The sequence below is a fragment of the Megalops cyprinoides genome, chromosome 3 (assembly GCF_013368585.1).
Source record: "Megalops cyprinoides isolate fMegCyp1 chromosome 3, fMegCyp1.pri, whole genome shotgun sequence".
Classification (NCBI taxonomy): domain Eukaryota; kingdom Metazoa; phylum Chordata; class Actinopteri; order Elopiformes; family Megalopidae; genus Megalops; species Megalops cyprinoides.
In genome coordinates, this window is record NC_050585.1 from 44,950,469 (window position 1) to 44,977,616 (window position 27,148).

A 27,148-nucleotide genomic window follows, 5' to 3' on the forward strand; every position below is an offset into this window, starting at 1 on the left:
TCCCAGCAGTCAGCCAACGTTCACCCTGTGAATGAGGGCAGCCGCGTTTTCCCTCACGGCCCGGCTTGAATGTAAGCTTCAGCTGCGTGTTGGAGGAGCAAATGTATTAGAGTGTATAGCTTTTTTGCCCCGGCAGGCATCTGTAGGTCTGTGAGCTCTGCATGCGTCTCAGTGTTCAGTGTTAAAACAGTTTTACTGGATTTAATTCAATGCATCCTAATGAACCACAGCTATCCTTGTGTGTCTTGAAGATGTATTTTGAGGGCGCTTCACACACCATTATTGCTTTACTCTATGCACGGCACATGCTCCAGCTCTGTATATGGTGAAACGATGCAGTATGCGCCGCTGGGAGGGGGAACCCAGTAGCCATATTTTTCTGCCCTGTTTGCCTGCTGTGTAAAGTGTTGGACCGGGGCCCGGCTGCGGGGCCCTGAGGAATTTCCCTGCAGATGAATGGTCTGCTCAGGGTGTCCCTCGCACGCTGCCCCGGAGAACTGTGCTCTTGTTGTTGGCCGAGACACAATGGGTGCGCTGTTTCTCTCCCCCCTCTGCCACCCCCAGGACGACCATCTGCAACCTTTACACCATGCCCCGCGTGGCCGAGCCTGTGTGGCTGACCATGATGTCGGGAACCCCCGAGAAGAACCAGCTCTGCGGCCAGTTCATGAGGGAGCTCGCCCTGCTGATGGAGCAGGCCTCCAAGAATCAGTTGAGTGCTCTGTCCATCTGCCATGTCTGTGTCTCGGTCTGTCTGTGTCTGTATGTCTGTGTCTCTGTGTCTCTATGTCTGTATGTCTGTGTCTGTGTCTCTGTCTCTGTCTGTCTCTCTGTCTCTCTATGTCTGTATGTCTGTGTCTCTGTATGTCTGTGTCTGTGTCTCTGTCTCTCTGTGTCTCTGTCTCTGTGTCACTATCTCTGTCTCTGTGTCTCTATCTCTGTGTCTGTGTCTCTATCTGTGTCTCTGTCTCTGTCTCTGTGTCACTATCTCTGTCTCTGTGTCACTATCTCTGTCTCTGTGTCTCTCTCTGTGTCTCTGTATCTGTGTCTGTCTCTGTCTCTGTCTCTGTATCTGTCTCTGTGTCTCTGTCTCTGTATCTGTATCTGTGTCTGTCTCTGTCTCTGTCTCTGTATCTGTCTCTGTCTCTGTCTCTGTGTCTCTGTCTCTGTATCTGTATCTGTGTCTGCTACTTGAATGAGATGAAATTTGCCATCAGCACTAGTGGAAGTAAGCACTCAGGACTCAGGTTTTTGTAGCAAATGAATGTGGTGTTTTTCCCTCCAATTTCTCACATGATCAGATCAGTGACATTTTACTGAGCACGGTATTCTTCACAGTTTAATTATCCACAGAGCACTTGCTCAAAGCTCAACACAATTGATAATCACCGTTAAAAAACATTTTGTTTTTATGAGATAACCAACCATAGATCACAAGCAATGAAAACAATATTAGAATCATACACACAGGAAGAGAATGCTATTGATGGAAAAAATGGTAATAAAACAGAATCGAAAACAAGATAAAGAACGATGATTACTGTTGAGTTGGCAACATAACAGTAACAACACGGTTGTGCAATCCGCCAGCCGTTTTAATGATTGCCTGTGTGTATGAGAATGCCTTTTATTTCTTTCAATGGCGGTTAATAGCCAGGGTGTCTGATTGAGATCGTACAGCAGTCAGCCCAGTGTGGCAGTAATAGTGTTGTCTGATGTGACCTCTCTTCCTGTGCCCAGGTTCCTTCCAGCGCTCCTCACCGCTGTCCTCACCCACCACCTGGCCTGGGTTCCCACGGTGATGCCAAACGGACAGCCGCCCATCAAGATCTTCCTGGAGAAGCACTCTTCCCAGAGCGTGGACATGCTGGCCAAGACGCATCCCTACAACCCGCTGTGGGCTCAGCTCGGTAAGCAGGACCCTCAGCAGGGTGTGGCACATTCAGTCTATGCCCTATAACACAGCCATTACAATCCACTATGGGCTCAACAAAGCAAGGAAGGCCCTTAACAAAGAGGGGTACGTTCCGGCAGTCCCTTGTAACATACCCCTAAAACACACTGTGGAATCAGTTCAGTAAAACCAAGGTACACTTAATTTCACCCCATGACTGTTTGCTTCTTAGATACTATAGATACATGTGGCTAGTCCTTTAATACCTGTTAAAATATGCTGTTTACAAATGGTACCTGTATGAACTGGAAATCAATGAACGCTAGGTGCTGGGAACATAGAACATTTAAACTGTGTTTACACTGCCACCTAGTGGACATGACATAGGAGACAATAGTCACAAGACAGAGATGATTATGAAAGAAAACAATAATATTGCAAGTGGATGTATTTCTTAGCCGGAGCATAGTTCAACTTTAGTTGAACGTGTTAATGATATGTTTCTAAAAAAAATGTTGAAGTGTACTTGATAGCATATCAAATTATATTAATGGTGTATTAACAAGGACATACTAGTAACTAAAATTTAAGAATGTCTACACCTTGTGTGTGCATATGCCAGAGTGGGGACATAATTTTACTACAATTGGTAGGCCACTTTGCCATTAAATTAAATGAAGACACACACTGCTCTACTGTCAGCAAAGACATGCATTACAAACTTCCAAAGTACACTCAGTAGCATGTGGTTCTTTTTTCATTTATGCATGACATCTTATAACACTATGGCACAAGTCTAAGCAAGGTAGTTCTTTTTTTTGCAGATTCGCCACTATTACAATTCATTAGCTACTTAAAAATCCTGAGGACCAAAAGGTTTCCTATATGCTAGGTAGTGTGCTACGACTGCTGTTTATGGTATGGCTAAACACAAACTGCCACCATACAGAAAAGATTTCAAGTTTGCACAATTTGTCAGAAAGGTACACAATGTTTACCTGCAGTGTTTGTAGGTCTGTTTGTGTGTGTATGTGTGTGTGCACCCGAGTGTGTGTGCCATAAGTATACCAGTGAACATGCAGCCCAAGGGTTTGTGAACTGTTTGTGAACTCTGGCTTCAGGCTCTGTTTAAGACTCTGGGTAAGACTTTGTCTGAGACTGAGACACCGTGTAAGACTCTGTTTGAGATTCGGTCTGTGACTAAGACTTTGGCTAAGACTGGCTGTGACCTCTGACTGAGACTCTGTCTAAAACACTTTGTGAGCTGCTGGCTAAGACTCTGTCCCTCTGTGCAGGTGACCTGTACGGGGCGATCAGCTCACCGGTGCGGCTCTCCCGGACAGTGGTGGTGGGGAAGAGGCAGGAGCTGGTGCAGAGGCTCCTCTACGTCCTCACCTACTTCATCCGCTGCTCGGAGCTGCTGGAGACGCACCTGCTGGAGAGCGCGGAGGACGAGGCCATCGTCATGCCGGGCTCGCTCATCACCACCTCACTCCGGCGTGGCGAGGTGGAGGAGTCCGACTATGTGCTGGTCACCATGCACAAGCCCCGTGACGACTACCTGTCGCAGGGGGTCGCCGCCGAGGACGACTACCCCTCCGACGGCAGCTGCCGGGACGAGCCATGCCCGGACCCCGAGGCCGACGGCGGCCAGGGCCCTAAGGGCAGTGCCCTGCAGGCCCTCTTCAACCCCGGCGCGCTGCCCGTCATCCGCACCGAGGACGTCAGCGACTTGCCGGCCTACAAGGAGAAGGCCAGCAGCCACTGCCTGGACGCCAAGCTGGAGACAGTGGTGTGCGTGGGGTCGGCGTCCTCCAGGGACCAGGGCTCGGTGCTGGAGGTGGAGCTGGAGGCGGATCTGGACTCCGTGGCCAGTGAGGAGGCTCCCGACTGCGGGAGCCACCCGATCAAAGTCTTCCGCTCCTCGGGGATACCGCTGGAGAAGAAGCCCCCGGACAAGAAGCTGGCCGGCCCGTTCCTGGACGACGAGCAGCCCGCCTCCAAAGTGACTTTCCTTATTGGGGACTCCATGTCCCCGGACTCGGACACGGAGAGCAGGAGGCAAAAGGTGGAGGAACAAATCAAGAAGCACAAGAAACACCTGCAGCAGCAGGAGGGCAGCACCGAGCCAAAATGTGAGTCGAAGACGACACTAGAGGACCAAAGCAAGACCAACGAGGGCAAGGAGACCCTGCTACGAGTCTCCAGCAAGATGCCCAAATGGAATTCCACCCCGGAGGAGTGCATGGACTTGTTCGACGAGTACTTCAGCGACGACAACCCGGTGGAGACCAGGACTATTGACGATGTGTCAAAAAAACAGGAGGCGAGCAGCGCGGACAAATCGAAGGAGGAGCTGCTGGATCCCTCAGGCGCCTCCAGGCGGGAGGCCGCCCCCGAGAGCGAGGGGGTGCAGGGGGACCCGGGCGGCGGCAGGTGTCGCTGCAGCTCGACGGACACGGCGAGCGATGGCTTGTGCGGGCGGTGTTCTGCCGAGCAGGACAAGGGCATCGTGATCTCCGTTCCCATCCCACAGGGGGACAAGGCGGACCTCAAGAAGGTCCCCGCCCCCAACGAGTGGGAGTTCCCCCGGAACGAGAGCTCAGACAGCGCCCTGGGGGATAGCGAGAGCGAGGACGCGGGGCAGGAGCTGCACCGGCCGGACGGGCGGTACTGCCGGGAGGAGCAGGAGGAGTGGCTGGATGAGGTGGAGGTCCCCTTCCCAGGGTGAGCGCCAAACCCCACAACCCCATTGCATTTGTGTACAAATCAACAGCCAGTATTGGCACAGAGTATCCAAAACTACTACAAGTGCAGTGCACTTCCAGACTACAGGCATTTTATGGCAGAACTAAATCAGAGGCCTCCGGTTTGCTTTTCTGTGTTTCTAGGGCAAAGCTGGTTGAAAATTACTCCAAACCGAGCATCGCCAACTTCGGGAGGTCTCTGTTCGGCGGGTACTGTCCGACGTATGTGCCCGACTTTGTTCTGCACGGCATGCCCAGCGACGAGCGGCTTCGGCAGTGCCTGATGGCGGATTTGGCGCATGCCGTACAGGTAAAACCCCCTTTTTCATCTCAGAAACTGTCGTCAGCTTGTGCAAAATCACATGCATAGATTTTTTTCGGGTTAGCATTAGTATTATTAGCATTAGCATTTTATCTAGAGCAATTGTAATTATAATGCATGCAATTGCAATACAAAGCTAATGTGAAATAGGAGTCAGGTGAAGCATTCATTGGCCAGAAGCTGCAGGTTTGAGGTGGGGTATGTTGTAGATTTGCAGGTGGGACACTGTTGCTGTACCCTTGCACCAAGCAATTAATCCATATAAAGCAAATATTCAGTTATGGATGGTACGTGAGTTATGCAAGTCACTGTGGATAAAAGCATCTGCTAACCAAATGAAATGTAATGGCAGGTGTGCCATCAGCCACCTCCTACCTATACAGCACCAAGAGTTTGGCCCTTTTTGGGCTTTCTTACAGGGATAAGCGGAATGACCCTGAGGTCTGAATCATTACACATATGCACCATTGAGCTTGATTTAAACACAATTAAATATAGCCACACAATAATTGGCTAAACCGTTTGCAGTAATTTTGGTCATTGGCCTCTCATGTATTTACCAAATGTCACTGTCAAAAAGACGAGACAGACAATGTAAGCTAAGACAGATACATCTTAGCGGACTGCGTTAGAATTGCCATTTTAATATGCTTGGGTGGGGGGTTAAGATTATCAGGAGACCGATGTACATGCATCATGTAAGACTGAATGGCAGCAATCACTTTTGCTTATTTCTCCTCACAGCATCCGGTTTTGGATGAGCCCATAGCAGAGGCCGTCTGCATTATAGCAGACACAGACAAGTGGATGGTGCAGGTAGCCAGCAGCCAGAGGAGAGCCACTGAAAACAAACTGGGCAAGGAGGTCCTGGTGTCCAACCTGGTATCCAGCCTTCTCCATTCGACCTATCAGCTCTACAAACTCAACCTCTCCCCGAATTTTGTGAGTTCCTCCTCCTGTGTCACTGTTTTAAAAGATTTTTACAGAATGCAGTCCTAGTGGAGGAGTTCAAGCAGCCTTTTATGCTCTGTGGTTTATGAGTCACGGACCACGCCTACACGCAGTGCCCTTTATGAACTGTAAACAGGTCAGTTGTTCTGATTTATGTTAGTGCTGATTGCTCTAGGGGAGGAGATGAGGTGTGGTCCTTCTTCCTGAACTTAAGTTATTTAAGTCAAGTGATTTCTCCTGTCTTCCTGTTTTTTTTAATGCATGCAGCTCTTAAGAGGTCCACACAGAGTATACACAAAAAAAAATTTTACTTCAGGATGCACTCTCTAAATATGCTCTGAGGGGAAACATGATCATATCTGAGTATCGTAACAGGCCAGTTCTGGAGCCATGTCTACGCCAGTGATTTGTGTGAAAGCGGTGCATTGTGGGAATGGACAGTGCTCCTTCTGTAAAGCTGACCCGTCTCTCCTTCCACAGTGCATTATGCACCTAGAAGACCGGCTCCAGGAACTGTATTTCAAGAGCAAAATGCTGGCGGAGTACCTGAGGGGTCAGGCCAGAGTGCACGTCAAAGAGCTGGGAATGGTCCTGGGGTAAGAAATCTCCTCTCCTGCTTTTCGGTAGCATATGCTTCAGCGTTTGATGTTGCACTGTTGTGTTAGCCAGGTTTTCCCAGCCGCCATGATGTTTTGCCAGTCATGTAGCTTGGAAAAGCTCACTTTAAGTCACTGCATTTTCCAGTGCGCGTGGAGACCGTGTGCGTTGCATTCATAGAGTGGCAGGGCAAAACCATTGTCTAAGAGAGGAAGAAGCCCTCTGAATTGTTGAAACCGAGCCAAGGAAATCCCCCCTCCCATGAAACAGAACCCTGGTTTATGTGACCTGAATGAATGGCATATTTAGAAGATCAGACATTGCCTCTAAATGTTGCGTGCCGCTGCGTTTCGTGGAAAGTGTATTATCTCAGATGGGCTCTGTGGTGACCTCAGCCCAGGCGTTTCCAGGTATTAGCTGAGGCGGTTGTGAGGGTTTCGCTCATAATATTTGTTCTCCTGGAATAACAGCGTAGTGACACTCAGCACGGCGGTGACAGTCACACTTGCTGCGTGCGCACATATGTGTGTGTGTGTGTGTGTGTGTGGCACAGTTTTTCCACAGATCAGTAAAACCCATGCTGAACGTGTTCTGTGTTTTAACTTTCCAGGATCGAGTCCAGCGATCTCCCTCTGTTGGCGGCGATAGCGAGCACGCACTCCCCATATGTGGCCCAGATCCTGCTGTAGGTGGCCAAAAAGGCAGCGGTGGAAACTATTTTGTCTGGAACCATAGGAATGGCACAAAAACAGCACTGACTCAGACCGAGTGTGCCAGACCTGTCCCCGCCCCGCTGGCCCTCGGCACACGCGCTGATGCAGCTCACAGACTCACAGCTGATCCCAGATCAGCGGCCACGGGGCCCGGCTATGGGGGGGGAGGCGGTGCCACAAGGGTGGATAGAGACGCTCGCTGTCTCCCTCTGTAAAGACTGAGGATTGGTGGAGATACTCCATGCCTTCCCACACGAGGAGAATGTTCTCATTTATTTGAATGTTTTACTGTTGTTTTGCATCTGGAGCATATTTTTACACTTCTTTTTCTCGTTTCTTCGTTTTTTTTTCTTTTCTTTTTTTCTGAGACGGACAATGCCAAAGAGGAGTTGCAAGCAGCACTTTTCTTTCGATCACGAATAAGTAAACAATGATACTAAATCATATTTTGCTGTATTACTACATTGTACTTTAATCTGTGTTTTTATTTATAGGAAACAAAGGAAATGCACCACAGCAAAAGAAAGAGGAGTTGTTTGGCTCATATTAAATGTCAGAAACAAGCTCTTGCTCATGCCAGTTATATTTTTACTATTTTTGTGTTTGAAACATTTGCTTTTATTATCCTGGCCCCAAGGTGTCTCATTGGTTCACAGTGTTTTATTAACAAAATAATTAATTACTGAACTGTTTTTTCCACTAAATATGAATATCAATTTTTCAATGAATATCCAAATAAGTTACAATCAGTACCAGTTATTCATTCTTATAAAGCACATGGTAGCTTTGTAACATTCTTCAGTCTCGCAGGTGCAGTACTACCTCAGACCTCTAGTGGGCGTTTGTCACTGCAGTTTGTTTAGCTGCCTTATTTTGCTTAAAAGGGAAATATCTGGGTCATTCCATGTGAAATCAGCCTGGCTTTAGGCGTGACCCTCTGACATGTGTATCTTGTGTGGAAAAATGTCACATTTATGCGTTAAAATATTTTTACTTATTTAAAGTTTATCAAAGTACTTGTTGGACATTTTGTTCTGCCCGTCTCTCCTATGATAGTAAACTATATGTATGTATATATGTACGTACACATATACAAGCATAAACTCCCAGCAAACATCACTGGTCACTAATATAGTGAGTCTGCAAACACCTTTATTATGACAAGATTGTGTATACATTATGCATGGATCAAAAGTTACAAAGTCTTAAATGAAATGTGTGTAAGCACACCAATGATATAAGAACTATTTTATTTGATTTTATCTCAGAAATATTTTAAGATACAAATGTGACATTTTTCAATCATATTCTCATGTGGGCAAAATTTGAGATAATAGGTAGGGGGTTCATGAAGCATACAGCTGAAACCTGTGACAAGTGTCATAAAGCAGTCTAGGACATCAACCAAACTGATATTAACTGTGGCCATACATATGTGCGTATGTTGACTTTACATGGAATGACCCATTTTGACTTTCTTTTCAAAACAGAAAACAAAAAACAATGCTGTGCTCTGTAGAAAAAGGGATTCTAACATTTTAATCATTTAAAAATTAACTCCCATTTCTCTGACTTTTAAAGGCACAATATTTTATACCAGTAGTGTAATACTTAATGAGTATATCACAGTGCAACCTGTTTCTTTGCAGTATCATTGGAAAAACTGCCACATTTTCACACCTATATGCTGAAGTATTTTTTCGGTCGTTTCGATTTTTATAGCTTTGTCACTCATACCATGTTTACTATCGTAACACGTGCTTGAAGAGGAAATAGTTAATCACTATAATTGCTAATCACAACAACATGTTTATCAGTTATCTTTGTACAATTCTGAGGGGGGGAAATCATTTGGAATCACAAACAAAATGCTTTGATTTTTTATTAAAAAAAAGTGGAACACCGCAAAGGACAAATCTAAATGGCAGGTTTATTTTTACAAACATTTCTACCATCCACGGCATAGGTGCGTTGTGTTTGATTTTTACAGTTGTTTTGTCTGAAGGTAACGTCATGAGTCCGAGTCTTAATTGACGTGAAAATGGCACGTAAGAATGAGATGTCCTTAGAGAATTTATTTTGCAGGCTAAAATTACTTTTTAGACATGCTTGGCTACCACGGGAAGTAAATCATTGCATTTTTTAAAAAAAATGTTAGATTATTTCTCTTTTAAATTATGTATTTATATCTATATTTCTCTTTATAGATACAGTTAAATTATTTAGTATGGAGTGTACCAGGTTAACGTCAACTGTATATATTGTTTTCAGTTTGTTTTCATTTATTTGTACATAATGTCCTTAAATATGCATTGTTTTCCTCAATTATCCTTTCCCAATTTTATGGGAATGTTGTGCAATAAAAATGCCAATGTTACATATTTCAGCATGTGTTCAAGAGGGTGATTTATCATCTGCAGATGGCGGCAACATATCAATACTGGAACAATATGGGGAGTTGGGAATAACAGGCAACAACTGCAGCGAATGTTATCAGCTGACTTCAAGTTTGATAAGGATGGCTTGTGTTTGTAATGTTTGTAAATATGTATACAGATGTGTGTGTGTGTGTGTGTGTGCATCTGTAACAATCACAACCTACAACCTCTTGCATCTCAAATATAGACAGCAGATGCAGGCTGTTTATACCATACACAATTGCACAGGAAAAGCAGAATTCTGTTGCAGTTATAAATAAAATGTACATAAAGAAAGGAAGGACAGTGGAAATCCATCCTGGGTACATCGTTTTTTTATACCTGAGACCAATTTCCACACAAACAGTCCTGGGGTAAGAATGCTGTCATTTACGTATTTACCCTGTTAGGCTCCAGAATCACTGAAATTGACATTTTGTCATGTTATGGCTAAACCGTCTACAGCAATAATGCTATCTCCAGAGATCTTGGGATGTTTGTCCTATCTCTCTGTCACACGCATAATTCAGGAGTGTATTCTGCCCTTGCGCGTTTTGCACAAGGAGCACACGCCTAATAATGAAAAATTAAAATATATCTCATTTTCTCATATTGCATTTGCCTGATGTTTAATCCCGAAGTTTTTCCTTACCTACAAATCTGTATCATAACACTGAAGGCACAACAGTTCTTCTCTATCCGAACAAATTTCACATTTTTAAATTCTACAATCTATGAAACGTAATTTTCACCATACATTTTTCTGTCTTTTATCAAAGACGTGCCAGTGATTTCGCAAAGAGGGACCACAGAACAGAAACTAACAATTGGTTTGGGTTCTGCATCCTGAAAGTAGTTTTCTTGTGCTACATTAGTTTCAGGCCGTCCAGAACCGATGACTGCTGTGCTCCCTTGCTGCAACGCATTGAGCTTTAGATGTTTTGTCAATTATTCCAAAGTGAAACGACTGGTAGAATGACGAACCCCGTGATTTTGCGAAATAGATGTATTAACTTTTATTGTCTAGTAAAAGCAATTTATCAACATGTAGTGTTGTATCTTTACTGCTTCACAATCTGACTCGAGGCACATATTCAATTTTACAATTTTCATCGGTCACTGTAAACTGTGCTTCTCGCGATATTTAGGACTTGGATCGTAATTCCATGGGAGTGGAATTGCGCACTGTCGGGGAGGAAACCAGAGCGAAACAGTGCCCGCTGGTGAAAACTCTCCAGCTAGTTAGCTCCCTCGCTAACTTTACACACAACTATGAAGAAATGTATTGCGCTAACTAGGTGCCTGGAATTTTTTACTCATCGAAGCTTGTATTTTCCCATGGAACGGAGGGTTACGTTTTTCTAGTTATTCAGCTTGTTTTGGAGAACAACGGAACATATTTTCATAGCAGCAACAAACGTGATTAGTTCGAGACAAACTAGGCTGTAAGTTGGCGCTAGTTAGCAAGCCATTTCGCTAGCGAGCAAGTTGCTTGTGTTTTAGTTAACTAGGTAACTTGCAAACTAGCTAGTGAGCTAGCAAGTTAGGAAGAGAAAACGCTGGTTGCTAGCTTGGTGATATATTTCAAACTCGGGAAAGTGGCAATTAGTAATGTTAGCCAGCACTTTCTGTTTTACAGCATTGCTGAACACTTAGCAATGCCCGTTCAGAGTTTGCTAGCTAGCTGGTCATCAGGTATTCTGGTTTTTAGCATAACTACAGAGGATAACAAAAGACGAATGCGTATGTACGCCTGAGGATGGAACCGTGATCTCCGGCTATGGATTAAGCACTGAAGGAGACCAAACCTGAACTTTTCCCATTTGCAGTTGAACCGCCTGGCGAATTGACCTGCCTGCCTGTTTCAGCAGTAGTTCTCCTCAAAGGACGCAACTGTGTGTAAGCAGTAGGAGGTGGACGGAGTTCTGCGAAATGAATGACTTTTCAACTATTAGCAGCGACCCCTGGATCTACGCTTCATTGAATGTTCAGGGTGTAGCTAGCTAGCTGGCTGGGCTACCGAGGATTGTGCAGGGAAACGGGGAATCTGTGAATCCATGCTGGGACGTGGGAAAGGGCCACCCGGATGGGAGATTAGCAGCAGTGAGAAGTGGCGACTGCAGCTGTGGCTGAGGAAATCTTCGCATTGATTTTTTTTTGTTAAATCAGAACACCAAGGAGTCGCTAGCTACATGACAGACAATGACTTCCTTCATGGATATCTCATTCAAACAAGCTTTGAAAAAACCACCTTCACTACGGACCGCAGAGGTAATTCATTTTTTTTAGGTGGTGATCGCCTTGAAATCAAAATCTGACACCTTGCTTTCTGAATTATTTGCTTAGTTGTGCAGCAGCAGGTATGATACCCAGTAAGCTGGTTCAATATTGATATTTAAACAAATTAAATTATCTTTGGGCTGTGCACTAGCTGTCTGTATTTTGGTTGCACTTCTGTGAATATAATTAGATGGGTATATATGAGTCTGCAACCAGCTAATATTGGTCAGACTAGTTAGTTTTCTTAGGTGGAAAGCTGACAGCTAGCTAGACACTTGTCAAGAGAGCGAGTTGGTCACTGTGACCAGAGTAACTAACGTTAGACTTAATTGGTTAATGGTTGCTTAATGAACTAAGTGAGATCTTCGCCTTTTATTATTAATTCGCCACAAATAGCTCAGCATGGCAATAAAATAGAAACCAGGACTGAGTTTCACTGCATTGGTTTTGTGCAAGTAAGTTAATTTGGTATTAGCTGGTTTGCCAGTAGTTGTTTTAACGTTAGTTTAACCTGACTCAGGACACGGGGCACTACGAGTCTTAGGTGACCACACAACGTCAGACTGCGCATCTAGTAAGATGGTTAGTCTAGTTAGCGAAGTTATTAGCCAACTACAGCAGTTAACGGTAGTCGAGTAAATGAGCAATGTTTTTTTTCCCTCGTTGTGAACATAATATGGTTATCTAGCTAGCTGCCTTTGATGGGACTCGAAATAAATGAGAAAGGGTGTGGTGAGAAAGTTGTTCTCGCGTCTTAGATAGCTAGCTAGCATGTGCAGCCAATTAGCCTGCCGGTTAGATACAGGAACACGATCAGTCGGCTTTTGGTATTCGCTGTTCTCATGGATTTGTCATTGGAGACAGATATGTCTTGCATGTGCGCTGAAGGATTTATAGCTAGGTTAGTATCCCCTCCGGCTCCCGAGACCGTGTTGCATGCTGGGTGCTGTTGGCAAGCAGCATCTTGTTTTAACGTGCACACACAGCCAGCGGTTTCGGAGGTGAAAGTCGCCTATTAGACGTTAAGCTTCCGTACAGATCCAGATGTGGTTGCAACAGATTTTGCTTCGTCGAAAGAAAGCAGCGTGTTGCATCCAACTGACCCGATCGCAAAACTACAAACAATGTTGGGAAAGTTTCCCGTTTTTGAATTTCGTAATAGCTCAGTGTGGACCGTGCGCTGTTAGGACTAAAATGCAGTAGTGCCGACAGGAGACGCGTGGAAGATTAAAAGCGGACAGGAACTCGAGAAGTCCAGCGATTTCTGTCCATGTTTGACTTGTAAAAGCTCAGGCCATTTCAGGACAGTTGGAATAGGCTGCGTAGACTATTTACAGCCGTGGATTCGTTGCCATTTTCCATGTTAGCCGCAGTTCTTGTGCAGCATGTTAAATCCCGTTGCCAAGCAGTGTCGCGCTGAACCCTTCCGTAAGCACATGGGTTCAGTTATGGCAGCTCAGCCTACAGCGCAGGTCAGCCCCTCTTTTAGGAATGGCGTTCCCAGGTTATACTACACACAGGATTAAAGCGGAGGGGAAAAAGAGTTTGAAGAGACTATTTACATTGCGAACACGAGACTTTGATAGCTTTGCGCAGAGAAAGCATGGTTTTCTTTGAGAGGCAACTGAGTTCTTTTCATTTCTTTGTCACAGTTTTTGTCACAACTACATTGGCCAGACTAAGTTTTATACCTACGTTTCAGCGTCGTTTCGTTTTGTGTATTTTTTTTCCATTTCATTCAAACAGTAATGCTTACTTGAATTTTTAGTGGTTAGCTTGGTGTATAGTTCTGCAAAGTATTCTGAAGCTGTTGCTACACAATGTTCTTGAACGAGTGAGAGCTCACGGAGTCTTGACAGCCATGGATAATTTTTCTAGAAAACAGGTATGTCTTCAGTTTGGGTGCAGCCTCTCAAAATAAACCAGAATCAACTCCTGTTTTGCAAGAATAATTGAGCTGTTGATGTTCAATTTCTGTGGAGGAGAGTTTTGGAATAAGCTTTCAGTGATTCATGTCATGCTCATGTGATTTGATTTTTCAGGGACAGATGCTTTTTTCAGTTTTTTTTGCCTCCTCATACCCGAGTAGTCAGCAGTCTTTTCTGCTGGCCAGAGCTGAAATGGAGCTGAACTCTGCCGTGTGATTCTGATTTTGGCTCCTCAGAGCCCTGAAACCCTGGCATTTTTTGTTTTTCTTCCCTTTGTGCTGGCATCTCTCATAATTTATGCAAATGGTACACAGTTTTGTGGTGTAAGCATTTAAGTACAATAGGTTAACCATCCATAGTGATGTAGGTTCGAAAGCCTCTTTGAGCACTGATCCACTGTTTGTTTGTCTGTAGTGAATAGGACTCAGCGGGCTATAGCATTTTGCTGCTTTGGAGGTAATACATACGCACACACACCCATACACACATGTGTACATACCCATGCACCAGGCAAATATGTAGTGGAGAAAACCTCATGATCTCCAGTCTCACAGAATGACACTGTGATGTCTTAACAGTTAGAGCCCCGCATTATTAAATGTTGATCACATGTAAAGTTACGGAATATGTCACAATTCAGGACACTGAAGGACTGCTTAAGCTCAATCACATAGTTTCATCACTCTCAGATCTTTCCACTAGAACCCGTAGAGGAGATTTGTGTTTCAGCACAATGCTTGTTCACACAGTTCAAATTATGCACAGTCTTATGTACAACATTTTGGATTGCAGGCATACACTTATAGAATTATGAAGAGTTGATCTGGTATGTAACTTGTCAGTATTGGGTATTTCATATAGGCGTTAAACCAGTTAAGACAATAAAATGCGGTGTCTCAGGACCCCCATGGTTTCTGTTTTTTTTTTTTTTTATAAATACATTTTAATTTTAACACTGGCAAATCCAAGCAACCAACTCAGCTTTGATATTCCCCCTTCAGATTATCTCAGAAATTTATGTGTAGATTACATTCTTGATATCGGGGTAACCACAGAGGCCAAATGTAGCACTAGAGTCTCAAAGCAGCATTATAACACTGGCTCTGGGGACCCACTGTGTATGTTGATTTTCATTCTCATGTCTTTATGTCACAGCTGTTGACCATTTACTGATCTCTGTTTGATGGCTTCTCTTTTGAGCTGATACAGATTTGCTGTGAAAGAAATGAGCCCTTGTAAGTGGAAAGAGCTTATGAAGCGAAATTTGTTTATTCAAAATATTTTTGCAGATATCTTCACCTTGAACAAATTTGGTTCAGCTGTTTCCTTTAAGCTTCATTAGTTGTTCAGTTGCTTGTCTTAAGCCTCATTGAACAACTAATTGCTCTTATTCAATAAGCGATGAATACCTGTCAATATTACTAATTTGTTTAAAGGGCTCAGCTGAGTAGAAACAGCTTACAAAAACGCCTTTGCTCTGGTCCATCTGTTTGAACAAACACATTTTAAATAATCCACATCTGTCACAAAGTAAGTGCTTGTTGTTCAACTTAAGATCCAGGTCAGTATTTAATTTCATAGCTCATCAAACCTAATTACTGGGCATGTGAACTGGAGCCAGCACACAGTCAGACCTCAGGAGCAGATCTGGGAAATTCTTTTTTAAAACATCTGTCCAGCATTTTCAGATGCTAAAAATGAGTTTTCACTTTCCTACTGAAGACACAGTAGTTTGCTTTTATATAAATCTTCAAGGATGAACAGTTTTTTTCTGAGATGATCAAAAGAAAATCCTGCATCATATGCATACAGATAGTGATCTGAATTGCTAGCAGGTATTTCTGAAAGTTAATATTTTGTCTCTTCCATCTTCCTCTTTGAAATCTCTCATGTTAGGATTTGCAGATGATCAGCATGTAGTGTTGAGTTTGAGAGGCATAGTAAACTGTGTGGTTGGGAATACAAGGTCAAGCTTGCAAGGCTCAATGTGTCAAATAGTATAAAAACATGCCCATGTGAATTGCTAATGATTAATAGGCTGTATGAGTGCTACACAAACTGAAGCGAGCTTACTTGCTGGATAGCGGACCAGGCTAGCTCTTGATATGCAAATCAAGCATGCTGGAGAACACTGAGAACTTTGTAGTGTGTCATGTTAGTTTTCAGATGCTTTTAAAGGGCTACTGATTGAATGGAATGAGCTGGCACCACAACAACATTCTTAACCACTGCAGAGCTCTTGTTACTGTTCAAAACAGCGTTAGTCAAAATAGTTTAAAATGTTCAAAATGCTTTTCATTTTCATTGTGTGATATGAGGATCGCTGTATTGACTCAGCCACGTTCAGGGTGGGTTCTCGAAGTATTTGGGAGCTGGTCCATTGCATATTTGGACAAGGGTGTGCCAGCCCAGGCAGTGCAGTAGACGTGTTAGGGGTGCATCAGTGAAAAAATTTCTTTGCCCATACCAATGTCTTGCATTTGCCCAATCATATTTCGGGAAGTTTGTTTCTTATGCTGGAAAAAAATGTCCATTTCTTAATAGCTGTAATTCATTTTCTGTCAAGCAACACTCACCTGTGAGTGAAGGTAGTGAACAGAATCAGCAAGAAAAATTAACATGGAGTATGAAGTGTAAAATGCCAAATAAAATGGAATATTATATCCTACCAATGTAACACATGGATTCTACCCATATAGGCTGGTAAGATCCCATTACTTTTCTTCTGTTGGTAAGTTGGTAAGAACTTTTCACTATGAGGAACTCCCACACGATGGCCCTTTGTGCATTAGTTAGCAGGAGATGTACAGTACTGTTACACGGTTGCCAAGACTGTGTCACAGTTTCACCCTGTTCAGCGTTAATTAATGTATGTTGTAACTGTTGACTTTGCACTTTTTACATCACAGCATTGTGATATTGTAAGTGAATAAAAAAAAAACACACACACAGCAACACTGGCCTTCATCCATTATCAGGATCCACTGTATACATCACTGCACCTTTGCCAGTTCCCCAGAAGATCATTTGCCATTTTGTTTTTGGCAGGCCCAAAAGTGTCTCGCTGAACTGTACCGATGAAATATGGGGTAGAGGAGACGCAAGACAGATACACGACAGATGCAGTTTGCAGTCGTGGAGTAATGCTCGATTCATAATTTACTTGCATGAATAATGGACGGCAAAGGGCCCTTGCCGCAGTGCTGCTGTTTGTTGGGCTGTGGTTTTGGCTGAGTCACGCCTCGTCCAGACTGCTCACAGCTGAACATGGCTGCAGGCGCTGTCCAGTCCCTCTGAGAGATTAGCATATCATGATTCACCATCACTCACGGGGCCTCTAAATCAGCGAAAGACAAAGCTTTTGGTTTGATTGCCGTCTCAGCATGGACTCCATTGGCATGCAAATGATTCTTGGCGGCCCATTGACTCACAGGCTACCTGAATGTTCACTCCGCTGCCTCTGTTGTGCTCATGTATAGATGAATGACCAGTGATGAATGCTGTTGCCTGCTCCACCCAATGGCTGGAGTCCCGGCCCCGGCCCCGGCCCCAGCCCGTGCCAGTGTGTCATCTGCCTGACCCCTGCGTCGTGATTTAGGGAGAGGGTCATGCTACACGCAGGGCCTGACCCAAGCGCTTGTGTGACGCGTGACAGACTCACTCAGCGTCCTGGTGTGGAAATCGTTTGTAACGGGAACTCCAATAGCCATGCCTCACAGCCATGCCTCCTGTTCCAGAATGTTCTGAATTTTACCTTTACATTTAAATTTATTAATTTGGCAGATGCTTTTATCCAAAGAGACTTACAAGTGAGGCAGAGTACAATACAAGCAAAAAAAAACTATAACAACAACATTAGAAGAACTGCATGACCAGGTTTCAATGGTTGGCTAGACAAGGTACAAAATAGCTGGTTGAGATACCGAGTGCATTAAACTATTAGATTACATTTTCTATTTTTTTAATAGGAAAACAGTTTTGAGACATGAAAAATCCCTTTTGGAGGTAGTGTTTCAGGTGCTCAGGTGAGGGCGGAAGAGCTGTGTCTTCAGATGTTTCTCGAAGACAGAGAAGGACTCGGCAGAACAGATGAAGTATTCCATGAAATTCATTTCATCTTCGCGGGACAATGGCAGAGAAAGTTAGTGGATAGTGGATAGTAATTATGCGACGGGACTACCAGACGCTGTTCGGTAGCTGAGCATAGCGGTCGGGAGGGAACATAGGCTTGTAGGCAGTCAAACAGGCAGGGGCCGGAGCTGGATCAGAGCCCCTCCTCCTCCTCCTCAGAGAGAGAGAGAAATAAAATAACGCGGGGAATGTGACGAAACCCTCGGAGTAAACACGACCTCCCCCTGACCCCAGGATCTTGAAAGCACCCTTTGTAGAGCTAAATAAAATCCCGAAGGTTCAGATAAAGGAAAACAAGTTAGTGCAGCGGTTTTGAAGGGGAGAATGAGCGTGAAATTGAAGCCGGGAAGCTCCTCGGCGGTGTTTTCACTGTAATCCCGACTCTCGCGTCTCGGGCCAGGCACGGTCACCCACGGCTCGCCTTGTGCTACGCTCTCAAACCATAATGCCCTTATCTCCGAACCTTCAGCGCTAACTTACCACTTTTGCAACAGACAAGGCCGAGGAGGGCTATGTGGCAGTAGTAGCCACCTCTGTCGTCATGGGTTACAGGGCTTTTGTTCCTGAAAGGGCACTGTTTTGGGGAAAACATGAGGGTCTTTCACCAAAAACCATGTTTGCAAACAGAACTCAGCGGTTGACGTTCGTAGGTGTAAAGCATGCCTAGCAGCGGTCGGCATGACTACACACATTCTCCGAAACATGCTCTTATCTGATAGTAATGCCTAACATTGGGGCAAAGTACACTGGTCTCCAGGGAAGACGAGAAGGAACTAGCTGGCATGGGAAATATTGCAGTGTTAATTCTTGTGGCAGACAAAGCCATTACCTTACACATCCCAGTAACAGATCCCAGCTTTTGTGATACCTGCTGACAGGCAGTGAGGCTTTCTGTAAAGCTGAGATGGAGATGGTGTGGCAGTTCAGGGTGCCTATAACATCCTGAGGGTTAATTTTGCACAATGCTGCACATTTTTGACAGTTTTGTGTAGGCATATAGACTCCACAAAACTGGTTTGGTTTTGTTGTTGTCATTTCGTGTGAGATCGCCCCCCCCCCTTTTTTGGCTCAACCATTTAAGATTTGCCCAAGTACTGGTATGTCAGTTGCTGCTGCTGCTGAGATAACAGATAAAATCTTAAAAGGCATTTAAGATGAACATGATTAACCGTTTCTCTTAGGTTCATTCCTGACCGTTGCTTGGCATGACATGTTGCTATGATGCAGATTCAGTGTTAGTGTCATGCGAAAGCTCTTGCGCTAAATTTCTGTGACATTGAATGTTGTTTGGAAGAGGCTCCACGGGCTTGTCTGGGCACAGCAATTTCACAGCAAAAACAGTGTTATTCTACATGGTAATGTCACAGAAGCCAGACTTGTGTTCTTGAATGTGTGCACACACATGAATCTGTACCCACGAAATACTTTGCCTAGTGATGGTTAGCCATATAATTTGCTATAATCTACTGACTGTAAGTCTCTTATTGTTGCTCGAGATATTATGTAATGGAATGCAACGAGTAGTTAAAGCTTCTTGCTCCTGCCTTTTTTTTTTTCCATTTCCCCAGAGCACACTGATAATCAAGCTGTTTGCTTCAGTGTCGCCATGGTAGCCTTATTAATGCAGTTTTAATTACCTTTCAACGAAAAAAAATGGTCCAGAATGCCTGCGTTGTCAGTTTGAATTCGCCTGGAGTGGAAAAAGAAAGCAAAACAGGGTGTATAAATGGTTTTTTCAAACAGCTTTTGGAGCACTGTATCTACAGTAGTTGGCTCGTTGTGTTGGAATTAACTCCACCAAAGCTGAATCACCAGCCACGACACAATAGCCAACATAAAGCAGCTCCACTTTGCGTTTCCTCTCATTCTGCTCTTACGAAGCAAACAATGTGGCGTAAATAACATCTGTCTTTCGGGCTTCTGCCGGTAAGCAAAGAACCCCCCCCCCCCCCCCCCACCACCACCCCCCGCATTCTTAGGCTGTTTCTCAGAGCACATTTTGTGACCGAAATAACACTCTTTCGTGATGGGGTGTCGCTGTCAGGCAGAAGGCCTTGGGGGCCAGGGGTGACAGCATCAGACCTGTACGCGCGAAAGCGGCGCGGTCCGCTCCGGCGAGGAGACGCCCGCCGTCACTTTCGGAGGCGGAGGAATGAGGCTTGACCTGACCCGGCGGCGGGAGGGCTGACACCTCTGGCGGGGGTGCGTGGCAGGAATGCGGTGCGTACGCCTCAGGCATGCCAGGCATTCCAGCGGCACTCTGAGGGGCCCGCCCCCGCCCTCCTCCCGAATCCCTCCAACCCCCCACCCCTCACCCCCCACGCCTGCTCATTCAGAGACGAGGAGGGGGCCCAGAGGCACTGAGGCTTTGGTCTCAGTGCTGCAGACTGTTAAACTTTACCTCCTCAAACATGCAAGAGGAATGCTTTACCAGTTTCTGTTATTTTTAATCTTACTCCCTTTATTTCGTATCTCTCACACTTCCGTGAATTTTGGATGCAGTTGTGAAATTGCGCTGAGATGTGCCTGCCCTATCTGTTAATAATAAAGCTGTGGTCATCACAGACCCGCTCTGTGTGATAGCAGCGCAGCTCTCCTCCTGCCCCCCCCCGTCAGTTTTCCCTCCTCCTCCCATATCAGCACACAGCCTCTCATTGTGCTGCCATCAGTGTCCGTTTCACAGTGTCCAACTCCCTCTGCTGCGGGGGCGGCTGGCGTGGGTCACGAGCGGACGGGAGCGGGACAGGAGGAAAGGAGTCACGTGTCCTCCATTCATAGCCTTCCCAAAACACAGGACAAAGAGCGGGGGCCTGGTCTGGGACCCCCGCTCCCCCCACGCCAAGACGCCCCGCCGGGCGACAGGAAGGCAGATCCCCAGGTGTCACCCCTGTTTGTGTACCCCCCCCCCCCCCCCATCCTGACGGACAGGAAACCACGGCCTGTTTGAGTCTCCCAAGGAAGCGGAGCTCCTGCAGATGTACTCAGCCCCGCCTCACGCTGCTGCTCTGGAGCCGCTTCCCCCCGACAGGAAGAGCAGCGACGACATGCTAACAATGCTCAGCATCTGCTAACAATGCGCAGTAACGCGCAACCCGCGCAGGAAGAGAGGCTAGCGCATGGGCTGCATGTAATAATGATTAACCGTCCCGCAGAAGGTGAAAGCTGTCGGCTTTGTCTCACGTCACTTAGGAATGCAGCTGACATGCCATCGTCAGGTTGGGCCTCATTCTTTCACTTCTCAATGCCACTTTCGTCTGCATCGATTTCTACCGACCTAATACGTGACCTTGGGTGGAGGAATGCTTTTGGGGTTGGATTTGTGACCCAGGGTTGCTGGTTCAGATCCTGAATGGAACACAGTCATTGCTCCAGACTTCCAGTAATAGCGGAAACCGTGCAAATTGCAAGCTGTGTAATAGAATACTGTCTGCCGCGCTTTCAGATTCTCATGAAACAATGCTCTGCAGCAACAGACACATGAATTGATCACATTTTTCAGCTAAAGAAAACTCAAAATGGTTCTTTTTTATTGCAAAGATCTGACAGTGTTTAGCTATGAGGTCTTTGATGAATGGCCTGATGTTGGCTTCCGCAGTGTTTGGTTTTACATTACATTACAGTACATTATTCTCATTTAGCAGATGCTCTTATCCAGCGCAACTTATATAGATTACACTTTTATCCGTTCATACAGCAGGATAATTACTGAGGCAATTGTGGGTTAAGTACCGTGACCAAGGCTACTATTGCAGTTCTCCAGCAGGGAGTCAAGTCAGCAACTTTTTGGTTTCGAGACCTGCTCATTACCACTACACCAAACTGCTGCCCACTAATGTGCTATTACCAGAAGTGTAGAATTTTGGCATGACCAGGCTGGACGTTTACCATTTATAAGGTTTTTTTCTGAAATTCAGAGCAATGACAGAAGTACCTCTCAGGGCATTTGCATCGTGGTGCTTACATCACTCTTAGAAAGAATGATTTTATTGGGGGTCAAGGGGAGTGTGTTAAGTCAGAGGTGACGTGGCACTGTCCTTTACGTGACTCTTCATTTCCCATTCAAAGAGCTGTAAACCAGGTCACGGATATCATCTCGATCCATCACCATTGTTCCTCGGAATCCGTGGCTTTGAAGTGCGGCCGCGGTTAGTTTTTCTTTTTTTTTTGTTTTTTTTGATTGTGGAATTACAGAAACAGACGGCGGAAAGCGATTGAAGAGCAATCTGCAAGTCCTGACAGCGTACCGGGCCAAACTGCCAATCAGGGCTTGCCCTGGAGGCGCACTGAATGCTGGAACGTGCTAAAACAGGCAGCAACCGAGCCTGCATTTCTCACACTGTCAGTGACTGAGATTTCGCGCCTGCTCGTTCCCCAGCCTCTGCTCGGCGTGCCTCTGCTGACTTTGAGTGGTTTAAAGTTGTTTGGTCAATTCCAGTGCGCACATGAGGTGTGGGAGTTGAATTTGGATTCGATGCTGTGGGGGATACGCAGGTATCATTGTGCCGTAATTCCAGTATAGGGCACCAGATGGTAGTTTTTGGTTTGTTGCGCGGAATTGCTTAAACATTTTTCATCGCTCACAAGAAACGCATCACTTGTGCTTCATGTTGTATGCTTAACAGGAAAGTTGGCTCATTACAGCTGTTCTAGAATCCAAAACACATCATGATATATGATTTATGATTTTGCGGGGGGGGGTGGGGGGGGGGGGGGTGTATAGGAGCACGCTTCTCCATATGTTCACAAAAACTTACCCAGAACTGGAGCTTATAATGGATGAAAAGAGGAGAAAATTATCATATTTTGCAATTTTTAACTGGAGCTGCTTTACTTCTAGTAATGTTTTTAGACCCTGAATGGTCTGACTAGGAGACTGCAGCAGTGAAACTGGATAGCTCCCCTATACTGCACTGTATGGCTTCTGGTGTATAAGCCGTAGGCATGGAGGGTGGGCCCTCTGGAGGAGTGTGTGTGTGCAGCTTACTGACAGCGTTTCCTGTCCTGCTGGGTTGTAGAAAGCCATGGGCAATTTGCGATGGGGAAAAAAAAAAATCAGGTTGGGGGCGGTGAAGAAATTTGGAATTGCAAATTACTGAATTAAATCAAACTGATCTGGGTAAAGTTTTGAATTGGAAATGAATTTGTAGGATTGAATTTTAACTCTGGTCTGCAGGCTTGTGTTTTTTTTTTGCCCCCCCCCCCGACTCCGCCTCAGAGCCGTTGCCGTTTCTGCGCATACTGGGCAGCACTTCAGACTCCCTTGGATGTTCCCACTGTAACATCTGCTTTCTGTGGAAACATCCTGAGCGCTTCTGCCACAAGCTGGCTTCCAGAGCCCTCTGAATGAGAGAAACGAGCACCAGAAGCCTCCGCTTGCTGCCAGCATAGTCTTGCAGTCAGCACTTCTCGTAACAGCCATCGATCTTGCCTCGAGCTGGCGCGGAGTGCTCTTTACACGGTTTTGGCCTTCTTATCGGTTCCTTTGAAGTTTCACCGGGCCTGTTGTAATCATGTATAATGTATCAGTATTCTCTCTCTGTTCAGTGTTTGGTGATGGCAGAGTGAAGCTTCTGGAACTCGCTGTTGGGAGGAGCGGTGGTGATTTCACTGACCTTGTGATTTGAACCGTTTAAGGGTTTTCTTTGGCGCAGAGAGAGAACTGTTTGCTTTTGTTCTTACCGGTCAGCGATTGGTAATTAGTAGCACATGGTAGTCCCAGACATTTTTTTTGGGGGCTTTAAAAAATGTGTCATTTTAGGTTTTTGGTTTTTTGTGCATTTTTTTAAACACTGGCATCCACAAAGCACCTCAGATGGCTTGCCTTTAAGTGTAGGCCGTATGGAACGGGTCACGCACACAGCCGGTTTGTGTGGTAAATTCTTTGAATAGCGTAGCCTATTACAGTAAAGTTACAGTAGAGCTTTGCGACGTACAGTACAGTAACTAACGTACGGCAGAGCTCCGAATGAAGTAGGCTAATATTATACGCAGTGTTAAATGTTCCTGGGTTGCCATGGTGACGGAGCGGTTTCCCCCTTTTTTTTTTCCACAGAGCGTTGTGTTTTGCCTGGCACAGCCCGCGGTGGAGAGCAGTTAGCGGCGGTGGCATGTGGGCCAGCCGCGGCTTCCCGCCCTTTCCATTGCGCTAATGCTACCTTTTATAGGGCCCTTCCTTTTTATACACTCAGGCCTGTGATGAAAGTGCGCCCTCACTCCTGTGAGCTACGTGTTGAATCACACTAAAGTAAAAAAAAAAAAAAAAAAGAAAGAAATCTTTGGATGAAAGATGTCACCCTGTCCAAGGGTACAGCAGCAGTGCTCTAGCGGGGAATTGACCCAGCAACCTTTTGGTTACGAGCCCTTCTCCTTATCGCTATACCACACTGCTGCCCAATTCCAGGTGGATTATTTGGAAATCCTGCTGAAAATTACTCTGATCTCAGACTGCAGTGGCTGTACAGTCAGGATTTGGGACACCATCTGAACAGCCTCAGCATGTAAAAACAACTGTTTCCGAGGTAGAGCTGCTCCTCCTCTAAAGCTCAGTTATGTTATCAGTGTGTTGTCTTGGAGTGTTGCTGGAGCCCGGACAGCCCTTAGGCAGGCCGGCAGCGTGCTGCCGCGTAAACACCCTGCAGCACGTCGAAACATGCGGGCTGTGTGACAGGGCGTGCTGGCATATCGACGGCAAAGGGAGTGGCGGGGCCGGGACGCGGGCTCCTACGCCCCTCTGAGCACAAGCCACGGTGCACTGTTTCTCCATATGCAGGGCCCGGCAAACACAAGGCATCGCTTGTGTGTCGCTTCTCGCTAAATGAAAACTGAAAAGGCAATTTTTTGGCCCCCAAGAAATTCTATACTCAACTGTATTTGTGTAGCGGGGTTAATAAAACTCTTAACCCCCGAAACGTACAGCGAGGAGGTTGTTTCTCTTATGATGAATTGCTGGGTTGTATTATTGATGCTCTGAACAGTGCTGCCACTGTAAGGCCTCCACACTGTACATTTTCCATATAACTGTGAAACTCCATGCAACATGTAAGGAGCTGAGGTGGGGGAGTCTGACTGAAGTGGTGCTTTGATTTTGAGTAAACGTGTTTAAGCAATTGGTCAGCTCTTGAATTCTTCCACGGTGTTTCCCCTTAATTTCAGTGACCTTTCGTTAACCTTTGACCTTAGGGAAAAGGCATAACCTAAGTCATTTCAAAAGTGTCATCTACAGTTAAGCTCAGAGCCCTCTCTGCATTGGTATGATCAGAGGCACCCCTCTGAGGAGTGAGAGCATGAAGTCTACATCTGCACACAGCGGAGTCTAATGTGGGGTTTGGGCCAGAAGGTGGCAGCAGCACTGTACCTGTTCAGTAAACACAGGCAAGGCGTGTGGCATTGTCTGTCAGATGGCCATGAAAAAAGATCAGGCTAACTGTTCTGTTGTTTAATTTGCTTCTATTTGTCGTGGATTTAACAAAAAATGAGGCTTTGTTAATATTAATTGTTAACTGTTAACAATCAGTAGTCTCCTGCAACATTCTTGAGCAGTTGTCTTGAAAATGCCAGTACATAATTGTATAGTAATTGTAACGGTGACTTATATTTGTAGTTGTGAGCCAGCAGAGTGAGAGAGCAGCATTGTGTGCCGTAAGCCCTGCCGGTACCGTTTCCCGCGTCTCCACCTCCATGCCTTTCAGCCTGTGCTGCTCTGCTCTGTGTGTTGGTAACTGTGGCGGCCTCGGTGTTCTAACGGTGATTCACTCCCCTGCTTCCCCCCTGGCCGCTGATGTCACGGCGGACCTGTTAATGGCTCCGCGGCCCAGAGGTGAGGCCGCGCCGAGGTGATGTCACCGCGGGGGCCCGGGGACGTCTGCGGCCCGCAGGGAGGCGGGCTCAGGAAGGGCGGCTGCGCGTGGAGAGGCGCCCGCGACGCCGGGCTCCCGCTACGCCGGGCTCCCGCGACGCCTGGCTCCCGGGCCCGAGGGACGACTGCAGCACGCCGCTGTCTCAGACTGAAGAGAACAGAACACAGCGACGGGATTCAAGTAGCAGCACATCTGCTTTTCTGCTCTGATTGCCCTTCCCAGTGTATGCCTCACTGTGCTTTCTCTGTGTAACCCTCCAGAACTCTTGGGGGGGAGGTCTACGCAACTGCATTACAGTGTTAGGTGATGCTGAAGTGTTCCTTTTTTAGTCCTTTATTCTGACGTGTCTTGACTTGCCTTGACCTTTATCTTAAGCAGTTGCAGCCAATTGAGTAATCAAGCCGGCCTCAGAGGCGGTGGGTGGTGGCAGCGGCGGGCGGTAAATGGCATAACCTGTCTCCTCTGTGGGGACGGAGGCAGTTCTCTGGTAAAAGTTGGTGTGCTTGATTTTGACATCCTGTCTGTGACCGCGGGCGACCTTTTTTTGGACCAATCGATGAGGGGCTGCCGCGGTGGGGAGAGGGATGAGGGGGGTGTGGGGGCCGGGGTGACCGACATTGAGTGTTTTAGATATCGATGGCCACCGGCCTGCCCCCACGAGCGGCCACTCTGCCCCACTGACAGGATGCAGGGAGAGGCGCCGCGTATCGAGCGGGAGCCACTCCACCCCCCAGGGAGGGCCAGGGACAGCAGGAGGCTCTGTCTGCCCCCGTCACTGTCCCTGTCTGGACACACACACACACACACACACACACACACACAAAAAATAGTGCTTGCCACAGCAGAAGTCAAGCTCACTAACCCAGTTAGCTTTGATCAAAAGTCAATAGAGTGAACATCATGCCTGCTTTTTGTGTGCGTGCGTGTGCTTGTATGCGCTCATGTTTGTGTTACCCGCAGATAAGTCTACTTTATCTTTGCCCTTCCACTGGACCATACTACAAATACCCTGGTCTATAGTACACAGTTACACACAAAACTAAAGTTCATTGTGAAAGGATCTTTTATCTTTTTTTCTTCAGTGGGGAAGAAGACCATCCGTTCATTACCTTTGGCCTTTCCCATCTTGCTGTGCAGTTTTAGTTATAGCAAAATCAAGACCTCATTTTTGCAGATTACATTCATTTCACCTCAGGTAAACTATCTGGCAGTTGGATTTTTGGTAAACCTACCTAGTGCTTGAATCGTGATTCAAGGGCACACTGATTCTCATCCGAGAAGGCTGGACGGAAAATATGTCCCTCCTTGCTTA

General features: G+C 46.0%; 2 protein-coding genes across 4 annotated transcripts in view; both read left to right on the plus strand.

The window, feature by feature from the left end:
* The window catches only part of fnip1 (folliculin interacting protein 1), a 29,636-nt gene extending 21,849 nt beyond the window's left edge, over positions 1-7,787 (plus strand). For both annotated transcript variants that reach the window (XM_036524145.1, XM_036524146.1), the window contains 7 exons: positions 565-711; positions 1,741-1,910; positions 3,190-4,621; positions 4,786-4,951; positions 5,708-5,905; positions 6,395-6,510; positions 7,122-7,787. In XM_036524145.1, the coding sequence (XP_036380038.1) occupies positions 565-711; positions 1,741-1,910; positions 3,190-4,621; positions 4,786-4,951; positions 5,708-5,905; positions 6,395-6,510; positions 7,122-7,200 (2,308 nt within the window). In that variant the 3' untranslated portion in view covers positions 7,201-7,787. The remainder of the gene's footprint in view (positions 1-564; positions 712-1,740; positions 1,911-3,189; positions 4,622-4,785; positions 4,952-5,707; positions 5,906-6,394; positions 6,511-7,121) is intronic.
* Positions 7,788-11,177: 3,390 nt separating this feature from the next.
* LOC118774716 (rap guanine nucleotide exchange factor 6-like) overlaps positions 11,178-27,148 on the plus strand; it is a 91,581-nt gene continuing 75,610 nt past the window's right edge. For both annotated transcript variants that reach the window (XM_036524159.1, XM_036524160.1), the window contains exon 1: positions 11,178-11,912. In XM_036524159.1, coding sequence (XP_036380052.1) covers positions 11,844-11,912 — 69 coding nt within the window. In that variant the 5' untranslated portion in view covers positions 11,178-11,843. The remainder of the gene's footprint in view (positions 11,913-27,148) is intronic.